Source organism: Macrosteles quadrilineatus, unplaced genomic scaffold (genome assembly GCF_028750875.1).
Source record: "Macrosteles quadrilineatus isolate MER2022 unplaced genomic scaffold, UCM_ALF_1.0 Scaffold_9__3_contigs__length_116548681, whole genome shotgun sequence".
Lineage (NCBI taxonomy): Eukaryota > Metazoa > Arthropoda > Insecta > Hemiptera > Cicadellidae > Macrosteles > Macrosteles quadrilineatus.
Genome location: NW_026542602.1, coordinates 108,733,459 through 108,760,083, shown reverse-complemented (window position 1 = coordinate 108,760,083; position 26,625 = coordinate 108,733,459). Strand labels below are relative to the sequence as shown.

General features: G+C 35.7%; 1 protein-coding gene across 2 annotated transcripts in view; it reads right to left on the bottom strand.

The window, feature by feature from the left end:
• Positions 1-16,802, bottom strand: part of LOC129002427 (elongation factor-like GTPase 1) — a 159,950-nt gene extending 143,148 nt beyond the window's left edge. Inside the window, exons 1-16 of one of the 2 annotated variants that reach the window (XM_054430220.1) lie at positions 16,684-16,802; positions 15,481-15,653; positions 14,980-15,059; positions 12,986-13,131; positions 12,014-12,145; positions 11,615-11,802; positions 10,867-11,071; positions 10,400-10,535; positions 9,322-9,509; positions 8,521-8,632; positions 7,691-7,890; positions 6,848-6,998; positions 3,678-3,871; positions 2,163-2,248; positions 1,493-1,616; positions 52-203 (exon numbers count right to left, since the gene is read on the bottom strand). In XM_054430220.1, coding sequence (XP_054286195.1) covers positions 52-203; positions 1,493-1,616; positions 2,163-2,248; positions 3,678-3,871; positions 6,848-6,998; positions 7,691-7,890; positions 8,521-8,632; positions 9,322-9,509; positions 10,400-10,535; positions 10,867-11,071; positions 11,615-11,802; positions 12,014-12,145; positions 12,986-13,131; positions 14,980-15,059; positions 15,481-15,644 — 2,258 coding nt within the window. In that variant the 5' untranslated portion in view covers positions 15,645-15,653; positions 16,684-16,802. The remainder of the gene's footprint in view (positions 1-51; positions 204-1,492; positions 1,617-2,162; positions 2,249-3,677; positions 3,872-6,847; positions 6,999-7,690; positions 7,891-8,520; positions 8,633-9,321; positions 9,510-10,399; positions 10,536-10,866; positions 11,072-11,614; positions 11,803-12,013; positions 12,146-12,985; positions 13,132-14,979; positions 15,060-15,480; positions 15,654-16,683) is intronic. The other variant, XM_054430221.1, reaches the window with a different exon arrangement.
• Between the last annotated feature and the right edge of the window lie 9,823 nt (positions 16,803-26,625).

The window sequence follows — 26,625 nt, the reverse complement described above, 5'->3', positions numbered from 1 at the left end:
GAGTTCCAGAGTTAGCCAATTCCGCGGACCCGAGACATCACTGCTGAGTACCTGTCCAGGGTCCTCAGCAGCTCCAGATTGTTCTCTAGCAGATCTGTGATGTCCTGAGGTAGAGGAGCTGCCCTCAGTCTCACTACAGACTGTTTGTTGGGGGTCACTATTGTCACTAGTCCACCTTCGCCTACCGATTCATCTGTCGATTCCTGAAAAAAAGATAATTTATTATTAACTTAACCTATGAAAATTAATGTAGCTAAAAAACTAAGCCTAAAAATACGGAAAATGCTTTTCATGTAAAGATAAGCTCTCAAAACAAATTCCAGCTTATTTCCAATCCTGCTAATGTAAGTAAGCAGCTGTTTAGTGAGGGATTCGATCATTTTGTCTATTACATGTGGTCAAATCAGGTAGGCCTAAATGGAAATTTGCTTAGTCTACAGGTTTGCAGCGGCGGGGGTATTTTATTTTACAAAAGTTTATATATTGGTTATACTACACCAACCCTGACTTTATGTCAATACACAAAGTGATTTAGGGATAGTGAGATGTTTTTAAGTAAAAAATGACATTTTAACCAGCTCATTAAATTCAAACCAATAACAGTCTTCCAGGATAGCGGCTAGCCTTCAAAATATCTTAGCGGTAACAGAAACATCATCAACCTCTCACACAATGTGAGCAAAATATTGAACATTTTTCGTGGTAACGGAAACATCACCATTGTCTCAATCGGTAATGGCATAATCCTGAAAATCTCCTATGGCTGTGTGGATAAAATAATAGTCTTCAGCTATCAAGGCAAAATTTTGATAATTTCTTGAAGTTGTGTAGACATTATCATCGTATCCCATAAATCGCATAAAAATCCTGAATACCTCTCAGCAGTGACGAAATCATCACAGTTGTGTTGTAGGTTAGTAGCAAAATATTGAACATCTCTAGCAGGCACAGAAACATTAACATCACCTTCATGAGCATGGCCAAATCTTGAATACCACTCGTAGTTTTGTAAACATCATCATGGACTTTCTCAATAGTGACAAAATCATGAACATCTCCTACAGTTCTAGTTGACATTATCATCATCTTCCGTAGTCACAGAAAAATTCTGAACACCTGCCTGGGTCGTGTAGACATCATCATTGTCTCCCGCGAATCGGTGGTATCAAGAATGAGTATCGAGAATTGACAAAACCTTAGTTTTAACTATGTTCTTCAGTGGACTCCAAACAATCACCAAACTATTTTGTATTGTATAGAAGTACAGGATTGAAATAAAGTCATTACTCATTAGAGTAATTACAATTTTTGGATTAACATAGATTTGCCTTCTACAATCGAGTTAGCACCCCCTGAACAATTATGCTTGGGTAGTTCTAGTCAAACAACTGACTCTAAATTAATTTACCTGAAATAAAAAGTCTATGAGTGAGAAAAACATTATTTTAATTTGAAAAATCAAACTACATTTAGGTTTACCCTTACAACTGACCTTTTTTCCTACGACTTGTTGGTCTTGAATGGCTTCATTTACCATATCTACAGTTGGAGGGGGAACAACCGTCTCTCGGAAGGGGACAATTGGTTCAGAAACATTGATTGCCACCTTGGCATATCTGTAACAGAACATTCCCATTATATTAAATGCCCAGTTAAAAATTACCAATTGTTAAATAGTTTTCAATTTAGTGGGGAATTATTAATTTGTCTTTTCATGTTATTCAAGCCAATTATTCAAAGGAATTAAGAACTGTAAAACTGAAGGAATGGGAAAACAGATTAGAGACAGCAAAATGCTTGACTAAAATAAAGTTAGCCTGTAAAGCTGAGTTAATACCCCAGAAAAATCATGTCACATTCAACTGTTGTTTATTTCTCTACAAACAACTGCCTCAGCTGCACATATTTTTTGGATGATAAACAAACAGTCATATTTTGAGTCTTCCATCTATTTCAGATTATAAAAAATTTCAACCATAAAGATTTCAGTATTCAAGAGTTTTGTGATCAACCAATCTTCATTGAACTCAACAGATCAATGATGTTAGTTACGTATGTTATTTATAAGCAAGTTAAATTAGGAAATTAAATCAAAGATGAAAGCAATAACGATACACGATTGATTATATTGTAATTTATAGAGTTAAAGACCAGAATGTTACCTTTGTTGTAAATCTTCAATACATCTCTCCAGGTGAACTTCTCCTGCAGTGACTATCACATGTTCCCCTGTCTCCTGAACTATAACCTGCAATCAGTAAAATTGGTTTACGTTTGCAGAAAACTTGACTTGACTTTGATAATTGTCCTTGGAACAAACAGGGTCAAGAACTTTCAAGGAAGAATATTTAAGCAAGTTTATTTGAATGTATTCTCTACCAGGAATTAACCCTTTTATATATACTAGTGGTCGTCCTGTGGTCGAAACTCGACCAAAAATAATTAATGTACAGACTTCTCTATTTTCTCCCCACACTGTAAATAAAACATGTGATTGGGATTTCTTCCATTTGTTTTGATTTTCTGTTTACATTTTGTTGTTATTTCGTCACCATCATGGCAACCCAGTTGGTCCATGTTAATTTTTTGAAGTTTTCAAATTCGTTTTTTGTGCTTATTTTTTAGCCTATTTTAATTTATAAAGGGATTCTGCACATCTACAGGCAAATATCTTTCTAACAGTATGCGTAGATTTCCCCTGCGATGCACACGAGCTGAGAAAAAAGGTTTTAAAGAAACATGCTTGCCTATTAATATATAGACTAGTGGTCGTCCAGTGGTCGAAATTTCGACCAAAAATATTGAATGTACACGCATTGACTATTGGATACTGAAGTAGACATCCTATCTATATGGACCAGTTGTCGCAATTTATTAAATTATAAAACATTGTAATTGTGTGAGCCATACAGAATTCGTGTCTAAAATTCTAATTTCTTCCTTTTTTTTGTTGATGACAAAGTGGATGGGTCATAACAGTTGCTATAGCTCATAATAAGTCATTCCAAAAGTTGAATTAATAAAAAACATCGTTTATTCGACAGATATTAGTAATTTAGATCAGCACACTCTGGCGGTGGCTCACATCAACTACGACGAATTTAATTAAAAAAACTGGTGACAACTTTCACATGGGGATGGAATGACTTGAGTCAAAGCATAGATAAAAAGAATTTTTGTCTATGGTCAAAGGTACAGACTTCTCTATTTTCATCCCAAGATGTAAATAAAACATGTGATTGGAATTTCTCCCATTTGTTTTTATTTTATGTTTATATTTCGTTGTTATTTCGTCACCAGCATGGCAACCCTTTAAACCCATGTTAATATTTTAAAATTTAGAATCAATCTTTTGTGCTTATTTTTTTGCCTATTTAATTTATAAAGGGATTCTGCACACCTACAGAAAAATGTCTTTCTAACAGTATGCGTAGATTTTCACTATGATGCACACGAGCTGAGAAAAAAGGTTTTAAAGAAACATGCTTGCCTATTAATATATAGATAGATAGATAAGGGTATTTCAGAGAGATGAGTGAGTATTTAAAAGGAGTATTACTAGAACTTCACATTATAACGCTTTTTCATTTGACTGTTACTTGTATTTGTACTCTAATGTGTTCAGGTCACAGCACAGACCAGTAGGATAATGGTGAAGGGCACTTATTCTGACACACCTGAACGCAAGCATCGGCCTGATTGAGCAGACGCAGACCACGTACGAGTGCTGGCAGATCTGACGGTCGTTTGGTCTCCACAGCTACTCGCAGTATAGGCACAGCCATTAGTTGCAGCTCTCTGAAGGCTGGACATGCGAGATTCGACGACAGTGTGGCAGTCTTCAACACATGGTCCTCCAAACCTCCGATACCTGCAGTGACACAAGACAACTATGAGTATTGCTCACAAAAAGGTGAGTAATGGAATTTAAGGATTACTGTGATAAAAAATAAAAATTGTCATTGAGGACAATAACCTAAATATAAAGATAAATAGCCTACAAGATAATAGACGTGTGTACATGGTGCATCACTTAACAACTGTGCTACTATTGGTATCACAGAAATTATTATATTTATTATGAAGCTGAATGAATGAATGATTTATTCCGTTAAATTTGCTACAAAGTACAATGTTTACAGTTTTTGAGTTTTTACTATAATATTAAGTTTACAACATAAAATAATCAAGAACAGAAAAAAAAATAACAAAGTTGTGAACTTATGTTGAATTATAAAAAAAAAACTAGCAAAATGAACATAATAAACTTATAATTTTGTTGCTAGTTATAATTAATTGGTCTTGTGGAATCAGCAGACATAGACAAACTCTGCCTGTACGTCTGCTGGGTTGCATATAGTCTTTTAATGACCTAAATTTGTTGATTGGGAATTTAAACGGAGATTGAATAATTTTTTTTAAATTTTTCTTGAGGATGAATGAAATGCAATTGACAATTTCTGTGGGAGCAAATTACAGTTGTCCATACAGTTGTGTCGGTCAGGAGCTGTGCACGAGGCTGGGGGGTTGGTGGGGAGGGACAGCACAGTACAAGGGTAAGGTCAAACACGCCGGTACACTAATTACTAGCTCTTGCACTACTAATAAAAAATAAAAAATAAACAAAATATTTTAAGGTATACTAGCTGTGTGCCCGTTCTACGCACGGGGATCTTATAGTAGTCAGTTGAAACCTTCTTATATTAAGATTAAGAACAGCATTTAGTTTGTATATTTGCAGATATGCTGGCAAAACTATTATATATAAACCTTCGCAAATACAGTATCTGACAGTTCAAGCCAAAATAAATGCTTCGCAATTAAATGTCACCCGGATCGTGTTGGTCCATATGTCCAATGATTAAACTAAAAAATGTTTTATAGATCCATGAAGCGTAGCCCTAAAGTAGGCCTATAATTGAAAGTTACTTTCCACATCGGTTAACTTAAACGTATTTAAAGTACTACCTCAACCTCACCATTTAACACTTTATTCCGGTTGACATTTTCAGTACAGTATCAAAGGTACTCTTGTCCATTCCGTGAAACACTGAGAAATAAGGACATTAATGCGTTACCAACATACAACAAAACAACACAATAGAACAATCCAACAAAGGCCACGAACTATTGACACATAAACAATATAAAGGCGTAAACAATTCATGATGGTTTGCCCAACAAATGTTTTACTCAAATAGTTATCATTTTCTTAGCATACCAGGTAAGCTAAGATTTGGAATCCAGACAGAAAAAGCAAAACTTATACAGAGTTAAGACATCACTTAAATTGAATACGGACGGCTCTGATAAATAAGGTGCAACACCAACGATATCAAATTTGTAAACTACCGGTTCTAAGGAAAAGAACCAGTACCTACGTAAGAACCTACCTAAGAACTATAGTAAATCGGACCAACTAAATACATTAATATCTAGTCCCGAGGTTATTGATCTCTTGCTTTTGGATTTTCTCGTAAAAAGTTATAGCGTAAACTTATCGGTGTCAGTTTGAAAAAAAAGCAACCTTACCCAAACAACTTTTTGTTATTTAATAGATTACGCATTCTCTAAACAATGATTAGTATATCTATTAACATTAGAAGGAAATGTGACGAAAATCACACAATGTTGGGGTTTTGGTCATTTGTAATTTTATTTTTTAAGTAGGTAGGCCATGTATTCTATGGAAAAGTACCGGTATCAAGGATCGTCATCAAAAAGGTTGTTATGAATAAATATGTAGGCTTACATACCCAAGATATGAGCTATGGGCCTATTGGCTGTATGGTCCAGCGATTGCATCACACGGTGAGTAGAAACAGAAAGTGACAAATTGGAAAAGCGAGTTTAGCACTTCCTCTGTTAAACCTCTGTTACAATCACCCACTGCAGTTGTGATTTTTTACCTACTTTACACTTTACACAACCGCCATTGAAGCACCGTCAATGAGTGGAAACCTTTTTTGTAAGCTATTGGCGACGATCATTTCAGTGTCACAGCCCTATACAACACTGATTCAAGGTCTTCTTCTTTCTGGTTGTCAAAACTCAAGAAACATTTTATACTCAAAGAATTTCTGGTTCCGATTTGGACGATGTCTAGTTATTTAATTTCATTTACGGTTACACTATTAGACTATATTATTGCACTTGCGATTAATTAAATCCGTTATTATGTAAGAAAAACGTTTTTAATCTCACTTGGTTGGGATTTGCTTTCAAAACGTGATTCGAAATAGTTGCGGTATTTGTAAACAACATTTGTAAACATGTCATTGACAGCTAGAAAAAATAATCTTGATCCGAACAGCTGTTCGTTATTTCATAGACGATTATGTGATAAAAATTGAACGAAAACTTGACAAAAATCGCACAAAACTGCATTTTTGAACGTCCGTAATTTTATTTACAAAGTAGTGAGGCTATATTTAAATCACTAAAAACACTCTCGCCAATCCAGTGAATACATTAAAATGACTTGGATCTTAATATGTACTCTGGTTTTCACGGAGAAGATTGCGTAAAATGCCATCTTGAGTGTTACAGACAAAGGGACAGACAGACAGACAGAAATTTAGATAAGACTCGTTTCTGCTTCTTTAATGTATAAAACGTAAAAATAACCTAAAAGTATATAATTCTGAGCAATGTACAGACAAAACTCTAATTTTATTTATATAGATAACCTGTTGTATCCTAAGAGAATATTCTCTCTACCTCTACTACACCTTGCCCAGTTTCTTACCACATTATTCATTGAGTCATAACGGAATTATTGCTAGAACATTACGACAAACTTCTATACTCTTAAATATCTGACTTTATAGAGACAACAATATATTACCAAGCACATTTCCAGCTGGCACACACTCCAATGTCTCCAACTCTCGACCCATCATGAGGTAAAGGTCACTCAAGGTCACTCTGGTCACATGCTGACCTGACTTGAGATCCTTCAGTGTCACCCCAGCAACAATCTCCTCTCCTTGTCTTTGCTGAGGATCAGATAACATTGGAACTAAGCGTAACCAGAACAAAACTTTTTAATGCATCAAATCTAAACTACCAAATTCAAGCTATGAACGAAACATACAAATAATTCCTACAATTCAATAGCTAGGCAGCTGAGTGGTTACAGTGCTCACCTAACAATCCTGAGAAAAGTCAGTAGCTTTTTGATGGTTCAAAAGGAAAACTGGACCCAGCTGTTCCTGATCATAGGGCTTTAAAATGATCCTGACTAATGAAACAGCTGATCTTAGCCAGTAAAAAAGCTACACAGATTATGGCACAACATTCTACACTCATACTTCACTCATATTTGGGTTAATACGCGCACATAGGTGGCGTCCCCATCTCGATGATTGATAATTGATCTTCATTGTAAAGTAGGATTGACGCATCTGGAGTTGAAATGTAAATATGCCCAGAAAATTCCCAGTAAAATGTTATTTTTCACAACATCGACACCCTGTGACTTCTGTTATGACTAAAAATGACAACATTATGTTGTTATTGTATACACTGCACTGCCATAAGTACATAATTTTTTTTCATTACTCTTTTCGGTCTTGCAACTTTATTTCTCTTCCTAGCAGAATCTCTATAGGAAACAACATAGGAGATTTTGAAATTGACTAAACTAATTAAAATGTGATAAAGCACATTGTAAAGCCATAGCCAGTACCTTTTGAAGAGCCACAGCGGGGTCATGTTTAGGGCCCAGTACATACACAGTACTTTCTCTTCTCAGACAGCCACTGAACACTCGGGCAAACGCAATAAATACATCATCTTCTTCCGCAGGGGGTGGGGGTAGTGTGTCCTGGTCTCCTTCTATCCCTCCCCCTCCATCTGGCGGAACATCAGGCAGCGGCTGACCATCTCCTGAGACAGATAACCCTTAGAAACTTTGCTCATGGTTTTGGTGGTTTTTAGTTAAAGGGTTGCTATAAAGATTATTTTCATACACAGCGAAGATGATAATTTTGATTCCATATTTTTGCAATGTTCTTCGAGGCTATTGTCTATCAAGAATGTTAACCCTTAATTAGACTTGCCCTTATCTAAACACCTGTCCCTGTCTTTTTCTATAGGCTTTTAATATATTGCTGGTTAATGGTTTTTTTTTTCATGGGCTAAACCCCTATCCCAATTAGACATTCTTATAATGTCATTTGTATGGTTGTGTTAACATTTTTTTGTACATATTCTAATGGAAAATTACAATCTAAACAAGGTAAGATACTATAGACTTTTCTGAATGTTCATTCTAACAGCAAATAGGAAGTTGTGAATTTTCCCCCAGTAACAAGCACAGCGCGTAACTGTTAATTTTCTGATCCCGCTGTGTTGAGATGTAATCTTCAACCCATCCTGCTACAATCTTCCAAAAATTCAAAAACAAACTTCAAAATATTGCGTTTCTTTATAAATTGCTGCACACAAATTTTAGATGTGAAAACACCCTGCGAAATACATTTTGCTGTAGTCAAGTACTGTGGACTTGAGACTCACCAGGTGTGGAGTTCTGGTTGGCCAATCGCAGTCTGGCTTGTTCTCTCCTCTTGGCTATCTCCTCAGGTGTGAGTGGCTTGGGTCGATTCTGTGGTAACAGCTTCCTCTCCAGCTACAAATACAGAGGTGGGTTAGTGTTACCACAATCACAAAGAAACCAATACTAAATAACATTTCAAAAATGTTTTGTAAATGTATACACATAAATCATTAATTGTTACAACATAATAAACCTTTTAAATCTGTTAAATAATTTGTTAATATCTCACAAACAAAAATATTACTGAGAAATATAAGTTATACAGAGCTGTAAGTTGGATTGTGTTTTGTTTTTTGGGAGTATATAAACAATACCTCTAACTAATCTGTAGGCCTAAGTTTCTAAATGTTTCTCTCGATGGCCTAGCAGGCTGCTCTTTTTACTCTTCTTAACCTTACAATTGACTTTTTGAAATTTCTGTACAATTTGTAATGGAGGAACTGCATTTTTAATGTGGGCCCAACTTTGCTGAAGGACCACATAATTCCTTCTAACGTTTAACAATCACCAAGATTAAAGTCACGAGAGATGAAACTACAGTTCAAGAAGAACTTTTTTTTTTAAGAAAGAATGGAGTCCCTTAGATGGTACCCTTATAAAAGCCTAGACATAATTTCAAAGACAATCCAGCTTTTTCATTTGCATACACTATCTATCCCTTGAGGTTTTCTAATAACAAGGTATAGGTCAGAAGGCCTATACTTGTTACTTTTAGGGGGATTCTAAGCAAGTTAAGCATTAAGTACAAGGTGGGAACTTACCGGGAACATTTTAGAGATGAACACAATGACAGGGGCGTCAGGCTCGCTACTACATTGCAGGAAGGCCTGCTTGAGGGCTTGTGACTCCGGGGGAAGACTCCCCAGGGATTGGCCTTGACCACACATCAACCTCTCCACCTTCTCATCTGTTATCTCACAAGGAGAAGGCAACTTGGAACTCACCATTTCTGTGAAAATAATAAAGACTTGATAATTTTTTTTTCCTAGGGGTCTGCCAATTAAGGCCTTTTATACAATGTTAAAATGCAAAAGTCCAAAACTCTCAAAATCAGTTAGGTGTGCAACGAAATCACTCTCCCGCCCTAGAGGTTCAATTCAATTGACTGTATACCAGGACTAACAAACCTTTGTTTAAATTTCATTCAATACAATCACATAAACAATACCCTCTTCCAATCAAAATAAAATTGATTAGGATCTCCCTATCGCACTAAAGACTAAACTAATTTCTAGGCTAACAAAACAATATAACCAACATTTTGACACAAGCTGGAAAATTGGTCTCAAAGTTCAAAAATATCAAATAACAATTAACTAGGCTAATATAAAAGTGTTCTTGACAGTTTTTGTAATTTAAGTTTTAAAAATTAATTATCAATATGGCCGCATTTTGAAATTTTAAATTGGATCAAGGTAGGCTAACTTTGTTTCTAACATGGGTCTCTTCTATATTAACATAATTTGCATACCATTTTTCATAAAGATTGGTTAGACAATTCAAAAATAAAAATGTTTATATACAAATTACAAAATGGTGAATATCTTGTTATCAAAGGGATTTTGAAAAAAGATTTTATTCGTAAATTTCACTTTATTTTGATCCATGGAATGACTACGTAAATTATTTCCCAACCCTTTTTGAACACCCTGTAAAGATAGCACAAGTGAAGGTAGAAGCATGCCTGGTGTGCAATCCAGAAGAATCCAATTAAGCCCCTCCCATTCACTAAATTCCCTTCTCAATAATTCACTATTTATCTGGTATCTAACTAACTTCATCAAAGCAAATTAAATGTAGGTTTGTAAGTCAAAAGTTGTAACCAGCTGCTAAACATACCCAATACTGCATGCGCCAGGGGCAGCCATTGACTACAGAAGGCCTGTAGTTGAACTTTAGAGTCTGTGTGCCTCAAGTCTCTTGCTGCCATTTTCACATTCAAACTTTCAGCCATCTTGACCAACTTGTCTTTGTCCTGTGAAACGTAAAAAATAACATAAATAATACTAAATAATACTGAAAGAAATGTATCTAGTGAACGTTTTTTTTCTGATAAAAAATACTCTAATGATTTGTCTTTGTTTATTTTTTGTTTTTACAGCCTCAAAGATGTGAAAAAGAGTCAAAATCACAATGCTCAACTTCCTCTCCTTCAAGGCCAAAAATAGAAGGTAAAATGCAACTAATTAGATAAATGTCTAGGGGAACCTCTGAATTTCTCCTGCAACAGGAAGAGGGGTATTTCATACCACACAGACAAATCTGATCGTGCTATCACAGACATGGTTTCTGAGTCAGTTCCTTACCTTGCGCACGACGATGTTCTCATACACAGCCCAGATGTTCTCTAGTACCAGCTGGACAAACAGAGGTTTCTTGGCCTTCTCTTGTGCTCCCTTGGCTATTCTCTTGGTCTTGGTGTTGAGGTAGAAGTCTCCCCATAGAGTACGCTCCAACACAGCCTGTTTGACACCCAGCTTAGCAGCGTACACAGCCGCAAAGTCTCGTACGCTATAACAACCAATATATTGGTGTTGGTGGATGACTCAAAAGATTTCTATCAGTTCTAGGATAACCAGTGGCAATGCAAACTCATGCTTAAATCAATTTCCGATGAACCAATGAATGAGTTAACCATTTAACAATATTTTAGCATAGGCTATTTTAACCATTGGCTTCAGACAGTGATGTCGTGGGCACTTAAAGATTTATTAGAAGGTATTGGCTAGTTCACTCTTGTATTGTACCAGCTCATCTATGCTATCATTGATATCAATGCAAACGATTTTAGATCGATGTTGGCAAATGCAAGGTTGAAAGTTGAAAGAGGTCACAAACCTCTTAAAAAAATTTGGATTGATATCTAATCAGCACTAACTCACAATATTAATACAAATCTTCAGCCATACACACACTGCACCTTTGTTTCCAAAAACTAAGTTGGAGAAAATCAAAGTCCTGTTTCAGCAAAAGCAATAGGCCTATTACCTTTCTATCTGTAATGGATTAATATTCTTCTGATAGGAAAAAAGGAAGAGATTTCCTATGACATACCAAAATCCCCAACCGTCCGCCGCGCTGGCAAACACCACATTGCCCTGATCAGGACAGAAGTACAACTGAGAGTCGTCTGCAGTCTCCAGCCCATCTGACCAATCCTGGAGTTGGTCTCCTGAACTGGGAACTGACTCTGAGCGATTCATAACCTCAGTAGTGAACAGAGAGGCTGTCACTGCATTCACCTAGAGGAAAGAACAACAAACATGACATGAGTAGGTGATTCCTAGAGTTGGTATCCAGAGCATTGAACAACATTGTCACTTAGGCAAAAAGTGATATTTTGTCACGGACTTACAAAGATCATGGCTGAATTTTAATTCAATAAACAAATGGAAACACTAGAATACTAAAAAATGCTATGCTCTATTCTATTTCCTTATTTACTATACTAACCTGTTCAAGAACCTGTGTAAGGTGAACGTAAGCGTCTAAAGGAGATAGTTTGACCTCTAAGATAAGTCTGTCTAGTTTGTTCAGCACTAACACAGGTTGAATGTTTTCAAGCCAAGCTTGCTTCAGGGCAACCTGCAACAGAAGTACGGGTATACCTTCAGTAAATAAGATAAAGTAATTAGAGAAAAGTATTTTTTGTGGGGGGAGGGCAATCCTACCTTTAGCTACTTTGAGGAAGGTGTTAATAAAATATTACAACTAATGATTTCTCCCCTTTTTAAATTATTTTATGTTTGTGTGACTGCTCCAAACCTTTGTGATTTCTGAAAATGTCTGGTGGTAGCCTTCTATCTTGTGGACAATATTACTACAAGTTGGTGTTCTTTGTATTTTATATTCCTTCCTTGAACAGGTTAGATAATAGATATCAGATCCTAAAAAGTTGTAAACCATGTGATGTACTATTCAATGATGGAAAATGTCCAAAGTATCTTTTAACCCTGCATCTTGCAAACGACTATTGACTAGTCGCTATTTTCTCCACTGGCAAACAACTAGTCACTAGTTGTTTATTTATTTTTTTTTTTTCTTACAAGTAAAGAGTTCTAAAAAATCTTTTTGGGATCTGTTCATGGTTTAAATTTGACCTTGTAATGTCCATAAAAAGAAAATATATAATAGTACATACTTTTGTAAGGTAGAACATAATTTATACAGCTCTAAAGTAGCCTAATATATGTACATACAGTAAAAAAATTGCCTGCCAGTAGAGATTTGTTTTAACTGCCAGATGTAGGGTTAAAAACAATAACTTAACCACCGTTATCAATAAAATTCAAACAGTATGGATATGTTGTGAAAATGTTGAGTTATCGATCAACATAATAATAATATAACAAACATCCTTTTATAATCGTTTGTATAACACCAGTAACCCCTTCAAACTGATATTTGAAAGGCAATTTTCCTCACCTGTGTCTGGGGGCAAACACCTTCGACGACATCTACTACAATGATGGCTCCGTCACAGAGTCTGACAGCAGTGGAAACTTCCGAGGAGAAGTCTACATGACCAGGCGAGTCTATCAGATTGACCAAGTACTCTTCGTTCTTTGTCTCTACATGGACAGTAACATGGTTTCTCAACTGACGGCTAATGTACGAGACTTGAATTGTAAAAGTAAGAAAGTAATAATTACAGATTTTATGTTTATGGCACAGAGAGAAAGCTAATTAATTTAGTTGAGATAGGAAGCTTACCTGTGTCACTAAATCACTAAAAAAAACACATAAATTTACTTAATACGGTACACAGTTGATTTTATATTTCACTATCGCTCACAGAATTTTAAATGGACGTTTTGGAAAACATTATTATTCTCATATTTTATAAAATTTTCTTGTATTTTGGGTCTTTTGTGCCAAGATATTTCCCATTTATTTAAGTAGCCTATGTTATCTCGATGGTAATCCTTAAACCCCCTAGTGCTTGAGACATTCTGACGTCAGGGTTTGTAGGGTTTATTGTGAGGTATCATAATATAGTAACATTTAAGGCAAAAGACCTTTTATTCACTAATATATTGGTTTTGCATAAGGTTTTAATACTGTAGCTGTTAACAATTCTATAAACATAACGGCACATATGAAAAGTCTATTTTCTATGTTACTCCTACATTTTTTATCTCAGAAACTTTAATCTCTCTTCCTGGAAATCAGGTTAAGGTCTCACTATATTGTAATAGGCCCTACTATTAAATTTTAAATAGGCCTACTCTTGAAGAGATAAATATCCCAGGTTTTATAAAATTATTTACCTAAGTAGGTATAGCCACAGAGAAGTAAGGTACAGAGGAAACATTCAACGGTACACCTAAGAGGTGTCTAGCACTAGTCGCTGGTGTCTAGGGCAAAGTCCCGCACCGCCCCCTCACTCTCATGTACTACAACATTCATGGTGGAGGAAGACCCTGTGCCCTGTGCGATAGGAATTTCTTTACAGCCTTTTGGCTCTTTCTTGATCGTCACAAATACATCTCCACCCCAAAATAATATAGCTGAAAGCGCACGGTTGTCCTATAAGTGTGTATCCCCTGTACCTTACTTCTCTGTAGTACATCCAAAATACAAACAATTGAAAACTCAATTAAACTACTTTATTCTCTCGTAATCTTTACTGAATAACTGAATTACTAACATCGAACATTCTTAACTATATTTATGTCTGTGCCCTCCGCCTTGCCTCATTCCTCAAATTGCTCATTTCACTAATTTAGCCTCAGAATAGTTTTACAATTATATTAAATTATTTGTTTTTAAGATTTTCTGAATTATGAATATTATTGTTTTCCAACAAATACGAAAGTCACTGATAGCGACTGAGCCTACGCACAGGCTTCCAGCCCATGTAGGCTTATTTCCTTAATGTATATGTTTAACATAGCTTCTCTGAGACCATACACTCCTTTGTTGTTATTATTCAGTTTACATGTATTTTTATATTTAATTATTTTTATCTATGCAATAGCAAGTAAGGTGTCTGTTTAACTGGAAGTTATGTTTATAATTTATATTCTGCACTATTTTTGGAAATGAAGTATGTTTTGATTTGACTACAGATATATTTCTAGAACTTAAAAAATTGTTTAAGTGACATGTTGTAAAACCTATTTAATTAAGTTATTTTGTAATACGCTGAAAGGTGGCAGGATAGGCCTATTTTTAACTTTTACAAAAGAACTTAATTTGTGTCTTGATGGAAATAAAATAAGCTATAAAGCAAGAGGTTGTGTGCAAAGTTTTAAGCAGAGACCCTAAAAGAATTCTGTTTCAAATATTTTCAATACCGTCTTACTAAACTTTGCTTCCACAGTTAAAACCATCCACCAATTTTGGTCTTTTATGTAACTCTTACAAGTAACTAATACAGTCGATAGTCTAGGTACTGGAGGATTTTATTGACTTACCACTTTTATAATACAGTGCTATTGAGCTGCTTTTCATGGTGATACCTCGTTCTTGTTCGTCTTTTCGGCTGTCCAGATACCTGAGTTAAAAACATAAAGAGGTAATCAAACTTACAGAAGAACCACACTAAGGATAACAAACCAAAAAATATTTAACTAAACCTTTTGAAAATATAGTTTAGGCCTATTTAAATTGTTTTAAGTCTCAAAAAGGCATTATCTCTGAAAAACTTCGGGCACTTGAAATTTGTCCGCATATTAGCCTCTAATTTATCAACACTTGAAGTGTAGTCTTTAAGGGTTCAAGCATTGGGTAAACTATTTTATCATGGAGAACTTGTCAATAAAATAAAAAATAAAAATATTACTGGTAATTCAGAAAAACTTCCTTACAATATTATATGTATTGCCAGAACTTGGTGTGTTTTGTAAGTCATTCATAAAAATTTCATCAACATTAAAGCTAAAGATTTTAATTGAAAGTCAAAATATTAAACCTACTTCAATTTTCCAGCCATTCTCTGGGAAATAATACCGTTGCTTGCCACCAGGGAATCAGCCAATGTTGTTTTTCCATGGTCAACATGTGCCATGATGCAGATGTTCCTGATGTTTGAAGGTTTGTTTTGAAGCTCGCCGAGCTTCTCAATATTAACTAATCTCATGGTGGATATCTGCAACAATTGACTTAGTATAAAACACTCAAACGATGATACAGTTATTTTGTTTGACAGTTTGACCTTGTAGGCCTACATTGAAGCGTTGCAAAACAATGACAACTTTCACAATAATCCTTTACGTTTTAATATAAGATAACTATTCATTTAACAGATTATGTATAATGGTACCGGTATAACTTAATTGCTACATTAGATAAGTTACAGTTGAGAAAAATATATGCAAGCTCGAATATACCAGAGAACGTTGCAATGCTGGGGAGAAGAGATAGTAGGGAGTTGCACCATAGTCTCCTCTAATACAAGGTTGACGTGTGACAATGTCGCAACGGCATGTCTATTGCCATGATAATAGCAGAAATAACAAAAATGTAAACATAAACATTGCCCATACGCTCCATTATAAATTAGTGCAACACCTTTTTCGGTTTGACTTGACGGGACAGCGCTGTTGCCACTTGTGTCTTGCCGCAGCATTGTATTAGTAGAGGAAGCTCAGTTGCACCTATAACGTAACCTTAAAGATGCATTTTAAATTATGGATGACTCAAGTTACAGCTCTCGCTATACCTTTCACATTGATATTCTATTGTCAATGTTAAATATCAAATTATTTTCCTGGTGTATCAACTCATGAGATTAAACAAATTTAAGTCTTACAAGGTGTGTATTCATTATTGCTATTGTGACTAATCTACGACTGCAGTAGTTAATATTGACGTTGTTTATAGCAAAAAAAAATAGCAAATATGTTGTTTAGCTTTACAGGTTTACTCAAACATAACCTAACCTGAGACAAGTTTTACATAATAATGAATTAATATTGACTTAAAAAATCGGATTTAACTTAAGACTAAATCTAATCACAATTATTGCTAACATATTAGTAAATTGTGATTAATTGAACGTACTGTATGAATATTAAATTGTAAATTAAAGACAGGGTTTTCACACAAGAGGTTATGTTTGTGTTGCCGTTGCCATTAAAGTAACTCATTGTATTAGCAAAGAAATCCGTTTTACTTACATTTGTTTTCAAGCAATTGTTAGTTATAATATTTTCATGGAGTTAGATATAACCTAAAGTGAGAAATGTTGTAAACAGTAAAACCAAAACAAAATCTCCTCCTGACATGTGATAGGACTTGTGTTTGTTATATGTTATGGAAATGGAATTGAATCAGCTCAGCTAGTCAGCTGGAGCTGGCTGGCTGGCTCGAACAGATGGCATTATTACATTTTTTCTTAGTTGGCTAGCGCGAATTGTAGTGCCATGAAGCCAAAATTAAAATACTGTAGCACAATTGACATTGAATATGTTTACTATTCAGTAGTACCAATGCCATTGAATCGTTTTTTTTTTTCTTTAAGATTTTATTAACCGATCAGCATTTCATTGCTATACAGGTTAGGTATAATATAAGAAAGACAAAAATAACATTATTAATTACATTAACATGGATAGAGGTCAGCTTAGCCCCTCAGGCACTTATTGTCACTGTTTTAGCGGGTCGGACTGAAAAGGCACTGTCCACCAATGAAACACAAATCAATGAAAACAAAACAATGGTTATAATAAAACATCTTGAGGCAATCTGGGTTTTAATCGGAGTCTCTGGATTTCAGAAGGTTGGCCTGTGTTATGAAATCCAATGCTGCTGGTTAATGGAAGTTTTGTAAAAAATTTTGATGTAACTTTCTTGATAAAATCTTCTATAGGTTTTATTCCCAGTTCTAAATGTATTTGACGGGTTCGAAAATACCAGGGACATTTTAGAATTATCCTTAAAACTTTATTTTGAAATGTTTGCAGTTTGCGAATTGAGCTTGGTGAAGCAGTTCCCCATACTAGGCAGGCGTATAACAACAGTGGACGTAGAAGTGTTTTGTATAAAAGGGTTCCATTCTTCATAGACATACATGATTTTTTGTTGATTAAAGGAAACAATTTTGATAATCTGCCATAAGCCAAATTTAATTTTTTATTAATATGAAATTTCCAATTTAACTTTCGGTCGAAGTATACACCTAAATATTTTATTGCTTGGTCAGGAGGGTTCCATGCAATCTGTTCACCTAGAATTTCTAAATTTGGAGGATCTAGAGGTTTTCGGAGGGTAAAAATCTTCGCTTCACTCTTCATCGGATTTATGGCTATTCTCCATTTTGTGAACCATTCCACCAAATCGTTTAAGGAAATTTGAATGTTATTGGCCACAACTTCGATGTCGTGAAACTAATAAAAAGAAATTTAATAATTTTGACTATTAGTGTTTGTTTATATAGTCAATGGTTTAATTCATATCAATTCACCAGTACTAGAAGTAAAGTATAGGAATTGTCCTATATCTGAATATTTTACAATCCTCCTAGTTTGACCCACATTCTGGAAAATAATCAGAGAACCACAACTATGTAGTGGCAGCGATATGAAATGAAATGAAATGTCTTTATTGCTTTTAACATCATATAACATGCATTGCAATCGTCAAAATACTTAGATTATGAAATAGCATATATCACAATATGAACTTGCGGCCCCCCAAAAGTTTGTTCACCAGTGCCCGCTCTCCCATAGTAATCATTAAAATAGGTAGGCCTATTTCCACTACTCAAGTTTACACTTGGGCTTGGTATGGCATCTTCCGAGGAGTCCTCATCGTCTTCCGTGACCTAGGCGAAATCGTGAATATTTCACGCAGTCACGGAAACATTGTCATCGTCTACCATGATTGCAACCAAACCCCTAATATCTCCCGTGGTACGGATATTCATGATGTTTAGAATATCTCCCTAATGTTGGTAACGGGAACATCATCTTTTTCTTCTTTTTTTGGCACAATCGTGCCAAAATTTTAAATATTGCCTGACTCGTAACATTAATATCGTCTTCCACTATCGCAGCAAAATCCCGAACGTCTCCCCCGGAATACGGCCCTAGTATGGTGCCGTGTTTCCCCCGGACGTGGGTGAGGCGGACAAAACTGGTTCGGGTGGGTAATTGAGCGGACGTCACCCTGCATCTACCCGGCTCGCGGGGAATATCCCCGTTACCGAATCGTCCGAGGAATTATCGCGTTTTGCCTCCCAGCGCCCAGTTCTTTTAACCACACCTAAACTACCGAAGCAATATAGGTCTGATTCTGTAGGTTAATAGCTAAGAGACTATGTTTTATCTATAATTTCTAATTACTCAATTACAGTAATACGTAGGCCTAGTCACCTCTAGTTATTCCCCGTCCAAATTTCCAAATTTTTAATGTTAACATTTTAGAAGGGCTAGTCAAATCTTGGAACTCTAAAATCCTGTGGAATCTTCAATTTAAATTTAAGACGTGAATAGGTCTATGTGTCAATTTAGGATTTGTTGATTTATATGTTCAGGATTTGGCGTTACCGTACTCACCTAAAATGTCGACACGTTTAAGACTTAGAGCAGAAGCTAGAACAGATGTTCTAAGCTATAGCTAAAACACAAATTTCACAGCTTAACACAGCTATTTAAATTAAAGCTTTAAACCAATGCTACTACTAGATTAAATAAATGGTATCAGAAGTCTGACATAAATGAACTCTTGTCGTTTGCACTATCCATGGATCACCAGACAGAACTGCAGGTATAATTTAAAAAGCTTTAAACCATTTGAAAAAAAACGAAATAAGAACATAAACAGTACTATTACTAACACAGAATACAAAAATCATTCATTAGAGTTAAGTTCAATACATAGCCATAATATAACATGATCCTGAAAATATAAATGGAAATGCAAAACAGAAAAAATATATAAACACATGAAATTAAAACGAAACTAACAAATCAGGTAGGTATGTATCATATAGATATGTATCCGTTATTAATATTTTTATTTAAGAGTCTTCCTCATCAAAAGAGAAAGTTTTAGTAGACTCCAGCGCCAACTTATACGATAACGGTATCCGGTGTTGCGCGGGCCGTGCCGTAGCACAGAAATAGTTTTCCCGCGTCTATTGCAGGGGCGAGCCTTAACGGGTTCCATTGATGGGCTACCGACCGATCTGGGGTAGCGACTAGCGAGCCGGATGGTTGAAGCATAGATAAAACATAGTCCCTTAGTAAATTTCCCATCCTTATGGAACAGCTGAAGCCAATTTTATTGTTAGTTCTGTCCGGTTTTCTGTAGATGTCATATTTTGTTTACAATTTGTTTATATTATTTTAGGGATAGTTTCTCATTATTTATGTCTCACTGTTTGGTTATGTATAAGCTAGTGGACGAGTTATTGTTTATGATTAGATAGTTTTATTTGGTTAAACGAGGTTTTAAATTACTGAAATAACAAGAAAAAAATTGTAAACAAAACACGACATCTACCGAATACCGGACAAAACTAACAATAAAATTGGCTTCAGCTGTTCTATAAGAATGGAAAATCTAGTTGAAGGAACGGCCGGTTATTTCCAACTTATTATTGCTGGTTCTCGGGGTTCCTGAGCTCGTTGTGCAGTGAAATCTTACTTCTCTATCCTATATTCTAATACGAGCAATGTTTGCTTGTATGTATGTATGTATGCTTGCTTGCTTGTACCAAGATCTCGAAAACGGCTCCGACGATTTTCTTCAAATGTTATACATAGTTTATTTCTGGCCTAAAAACGAGTTTACTGCAGTTAGAACTGCCAACAAAAATCTAATTACGTAGAAAAATGAAACGAAAATCAATTTATTTTTTACATTAGTCTTATGGGTTGCTAGATGTAACCATGTTGGCTGAATTAAATAACAAGGAAAGAGTAAACAAAAGACTTGAAGTTGTAGCATGTGTTCATGATAAGCTAACTACCCACAGTATGCTAGCAAATTAGAAATACAGTACAAAAGGAAAAACATCACTTGTTAATATTGAGCAAAGATTATACTGAAGATTACTCGATACAATTGTAGTCAAGGGTAGCAGTGCGAAGTCTGGGATCTGTTTATGACGATTAGATTAAGGTATCTGCAATCCTAAAATGCTATGGGAATGGAAGGAAGCAGGTCCGCGACGTAGGAAGTGGTGAAGGAGGTAGTAAAGGCAATCATAAAATGCTATAGGAATAGAGGGAAACAGGTCCGTGACGTAGGAAGTGATGAAGGAAGTAGTCAAGGCGAGTAGTCCGGAGTGTGGGAACTGTTTCTGACGATTAGATTAAGGTATCTGCAATCCTAAAATGCTATGGGAAGGAAGGAAAACAGGTCCGCGACGTAGGAAGTGGTGAAGGAAGTAGTCAAGGCGAGCTGGCCGGAGTGTGGGAACTGTTTATGACGATTAGATAAGGGTATGAGCAATCCTAAAATGCTATGGGAAGGGAGGGAACCAGGCCCGTGACGTAGGAAGTGGTGAAGGAAGTAGTTAAGGTAGTCTGGAGCGTGGGAACTGTTTATGATGATTAGATTAAGGTATTTGCAATCCTAAAATGCTGTGGAAAAGGAGTAAAACAGGTCTGCGAATTAGGAAGCGGTGAAGGAAGTAGTCAAGGCGAGTAATCCGGAGTGTGAGAACTGTTTATGACGATTAGATTAAGGTATCTGCAATTTTTAATGCAATGGGAAGGGAGGGAAACAGGTTTGCGACGTAGGAAGTGGTGAAGGAAGTAGTAAAGGCGAGTAGTATGGAGCGTGGGAACTGTTATGACGATTAGATTAAGAGGTGTCTGCAATTCTGAAATGCGATGGGAAGGGAGGAAAACAGGTCCGCTACGTTGGAAGTGGTGAAGGAAGTATCCAAGGCGAGCTGTCCGGAGTGTGGGAACTGTTAATAACGATTAGATTAAGGTATCTACAATCCTAAAGTGCTATGGGATTGGAGGGAAACAAGTCCATGACGTAGGAAATGGTGTAGGACGTAGTTAAGGCGAGCCGTGTGGAGTTTGGGAATGGATTTATGTATCTCCAATACTAAGACTGCCTACAGAGTGAACTAATGATTTTCCCCGAGCAAAGCTTGGTCCCCAGGTACTTTTATTTTATATAGGTATCCACAAACGAAGTGAATTTTACAATAAAGAATGAAGACTTAGTATGTAAGGTTACTTCAAATAATGTTCCTTGAATGTTTATCCTTTTGTAAAAGCCAATCAACTTATATTTTCTTTATTTTTTGATTTATTATCTTATAAATCCAAGAGATAGCTCTGTACCTGGATAACACGTATATACTTATTTCGTTTAACATATAACATTTCCTTTGAGTTACGCCCCATGGTTTTCCATAGTTTCACAATGTTAACATTTTTGAAAGATTGTAGATAACAGAATGTTAAATGAAGTCAGCTGTAAATACAATGCTTTCTTTTAACGGTTCAAAAGTAGAAATGATTCGAATTGTCACACTTTTAATTTTTACTACTAGCATTGATTTTTTTCAATAGTCAAAGAAAGCTACTAGCCTGTAGGAGATAGTGTGACGTGTACAAATGTAGTTCAAAGGTTTGTTGCGGACATTTATTGTGTACTATTTTTCTCTCCAAAATCCTCTCCTATACAAAGCACGGGTACGGCTGCTGGGTTTCATATTATTTAAAAGTTTTTCTTATTCAATTATGATTAAAATTAACCTCCAATGTGTTATTTTCCGATCAAGATGTATAATAAATAAATACGTGTTTTGCCAAATTATGTTTCGAAACCAGGAACTAAAAATAGATATTTGAGTACAAAAAACACAGCCAATCAAATAATAGTTACTGTTTAGATAAGAAAAAACACTGGTCTGATTGCAAACTTTGTTATTTACTTCCATAAATTGCTGATAAAAATCATGTAATTTGACAATGCCTATTCCTATGTCACAACATTGTCAATGGCAATACATTTCTTATTCTTATATCCTATACATTTATAATTTATAATTACATAGAAAGTCAGAGAGGGTGTTCCTCATTCTCATGTACACCAAAAGGATAGGCTTGAGTTTTTGTTCTGGAACCCATTAAGCCGTATACACCAAACACGGCATTTAACCACTTTTACCTGCGGTTGCAGATGCGCATTCCACTACAATTTTCGGTTGTTCTTATACCACGCTATATAGGACAACTTTATGAATTTAGCTGTGTACCCTTTCTTTGTACGGGTTGAATAAAAGAATCAGTACAAACAATACAATGACGTTATTGTAAGTATATGAATCCTGTCCGCAGCGCCATTATGTAACGTTATTACATTTAAATAGAATAAAATTTATGAATTAAGAATCTTTACATAACCCACCATGTTAAACTTCCCTATCCCAAGCGTGATGTATACAACTTCTTTACCTACTTCACAAGTGAAGTAAAGTTTCAAAAACTCACTCGGTGATGTAATGAAACCCTGATGGCCCAGTTGGAGGGACGTAAAACCAAGTAACCGGTATCCCTGGTTAGGATTGAGGGGCAACCTTCTTTCCGAAGGGTTGCTTCGGCAGCCGGTGAGCCTGATGACCTTAAGTCATCCGCCCATGGTGTGCCTAAGGTTGGTGCGTATGCTCCGGCCTGCACCATGGGGCCCTTTAACCATGGGGCCTGGCCATGGGGTGTGTTTAATTACAGGTACCGGGTTGAAGTCGAGGGGCCTTGGCTCTATCGACACAAAACGAAATGAAAAAAAAAATTCCAGCTGCAACGACCCTATCACGATATCTAGAGCACTTGAGTGCAGCTGTGAGTACTAACAGTTGAGAGGGAGGATTCATTTTGGCTCTTGTTCATCAATCATTGTTGTTTGAGTATTACAAGCTATAGTAAAATAAGTTGCTTAGCTAAGTGGTTTTAGTACTCCCCTACAAATTGGAAGATTTAATCATTTCATCCTGAGAAAGATCAGTAGCTTTTAGTGGACCCACCTGTAAGATCAAGGGACTTTTAATAAATGCAAAGTCTTGACTAATCTTTTTCCTACAGTTACTTGACAAATTGTGCTTCCTTGCAGTGGCTTGGGTGGAAAATTACGACGTTAGTGAGTTTAATGAGGAAGTGGCATGTAGGGACGGACATAAGTTCCTAAAAAGCTCAAAATGTAAAACAAATTATTTTAGTATTTTAACAAATTAAGAATCAAATAATTTATTTTTGTCAAAATGTATATGCCTGTACAAGATATCTTTGTCTAAAAAGTCTCTCTACTTTGGTTGTTGTTATCTATATTAAATACAATGTTTGTCCTTTTTGCGTTACTTAACGACTATCCGATCGTGATGAAACTTTAGGGAAGTAAATAAGTACTATACAAAGTAAACAGTATCTCCCAGTTGTCGAAGCCAGTATTGACAGTTGACACGAAAATCTTTGGTTTGGCTTTTGGTTTTCAAAAAGTCTCAATGTAGTTCTTTGGTTTTCAAAAAGTCTCAATTATTGGTAACGATATCCCTGGTTTTAATATAGTATACAGCTAGTTCATTGCAGAGTTAACTGGCTAAGAAATAAACCAATTGCGTGTATTGACTACTTTTTTTTGTAACATTTTATTTAATTTACAATCTGTTCAACAAAAAATAGAACAATAAGCAAATTTGATAAAATTTCAACACAGTAGTTAGTCTTTATCCAACAATAGAGCTAACACACAAACTTTGCATATTTGGTACAAAGTTTGAAGTCTAAAAACGACTAATTAAGTCCAAAACATGGCATCTTTTCAATCTGTATGTATAGTTGCTGTTGTCCAATAAATTTATAGCAAGGTAGTTAAGATGGTACTCTAATTTTGACACTTAATTTTGAAATTTCTTCTTTGACTTTTGTGGTTCGACTGTCCCTGTGAATTACTTCGTTATTGACGAACCATAGTGCCTGGAGAATGTGTCTTAGAACTTTAGATTGGAATCTTTGGATGATGTTCAAATTGGATTCACTGGATGTCCCCCACAGTTGGATACCGTACGACCACACTGGTTTTAGAATGGTTTTATATTAAAGCAATTTATTTTCTGTTGTTAATTTAGAATTTTGATTTAATAGCCAAGAAAGATTTTTAAATTTTAAATTTAACAAAATTCTCTTGTTCCAGATGTGGTTTTTCCAAGTGAGTCTTCTATCAAGGGTCAAGCCCAAGTATTTAATTAACCTCATTGCACTGTGGGATTTGAACGTTGTTTAGGGTAACTGGAGGACACGTGTCTAATCTTGTTGTAAAGGTTGTATGGACCGATTTACTCTCATTTACTTTGATCCCCCATTTTTTTAGCCAATCGGAGATATCATCGAGTCCAGTCTGCAAAATTTGTGAGCTATAACAGGGTTTTCATGAGAGGCTATAATAGCAGTATCATCAGCGAATGTTGCAATTTCGACATTATGATTTTCAGGGACCCAAAGACTTCAAACGGCAAACGGGGCCCAATACACTTCCTTGGTTAACTCCTGCATGAATTTCGTGAAGTGGGGTAACAATATCACCAAATTTTACTCTGAAGTGTCGATTGAAAAGGTAAGACCTCATGAGATTGAAAAATGTGTGAGGAAGATTACGTTTTAGTTTATAGAGTAAACCAGTATGCCAAACTTTGTCAAACGCTTGACTCACGTCAATGAACACAGCAGAACAAAACTTCTTTGTCTCGATATCCTCTTTGATAACATCCACCACCCGATGGACCTGCTCAATGGCAGAATGTTCTTGCCGAAATCCAAACTGGTGATTAGGAATCAAGTTTGATTCATCAATCACAAAACGAAGGCGCTTTAAAAGAAGTTTTTCAAAAACCTTTGAGGCAATGGGGAGGAGACTGATAGGCCGGTACGAACTAACTTGATTTGGTGGTTTTCCAGGCTTTTGAATCATTATAATTTCAGATGTTTTCCATTGAGTAGGGAAATGCTCAGTTCGCAAAATGGAATTGAAAATTAGGGTCAAGAATAAAATTGCTTTTCTTGGAAGTTCTTTGAGAATTTTTCCTGTGATAAAATTATACCCAGGGGCTTTGTGCAGTTTTAACCCCTTAATTACTTTTATCACTTCAGAAGATCGAAACTGAGATATCGGCAATGACATCTGATTGGGGGAGTCGAGGAATTCTTCAATTTCTTGGTAGTCGTTATTCAAATTTGTATTTGGCGTGAACACTGATGAAAGGTGGTTAGCAAACAAAGTCGCTTTCTCTTCGTTACTTCTGGCCCATGACCCGTTGAGCTTAAGTAGAGGGGGTACTGGAGTTTTAGGTTGTTTCATTGTCTTAGTAACCTTCCACAAAGAATAGTTTGTAGGTACTTTCAGTTGGAGACAAATTTGCAGTAAATTCACAAAACCATTTATTTTTAAGATTCTTTAGCGCTCGTTTTAGATCTTGAGAAGCTTTATTTAAATTGGCTTTATCCCTTTGGTTACGCGACTGTTGCCATATTCTTCTTAGTCTTCTTTTCTCCGCTATTCTCCGCTTCATCTCAACTGGATAGTTTATATGGTTCAAGTTATTTTGTTGGTCGCCTGGTATTGATTGCCAGCAAGACGTTTGAATTGTAGAATTAAGAAACTCCACCGCATCATCGATGTCATCTGGCATTTTCAGGGGTATTTTCAAAGAAATATTTTCATTCATAATTTGCCGAAATTTTTCCGAGTTGGTCAGTTTATTAGAGAGAGTTGGTGAACGTTCTTTATAAATTATGGTATTGAATACTGGCTTGGAAATATAGCGTGATCAACTATATTAATGTAAACAAAATTATGCTGGGTATGACTTCCAATGCTATTCTTATGGAGAAAATTTTACGTTATATCTAGATTTATGTAAACATTTTGAGAATTCCACCATTTTCCCCGCCGTCACAGGATAGAAACCTTTAATTTGAGCCCTCTCCCGTCGTTCTACCATATCCCAGTCGCCCACAATTTTGACGCAAAGAATCGCCTTACGTAATTAATATATAGATTGCACACAATACCTCTGAGTATAGAGAAGGACATATATCTTCTTTATTAATTTAAAAATTGACATATATTGTGTTGAAATACATTACGATAAAAGGGAC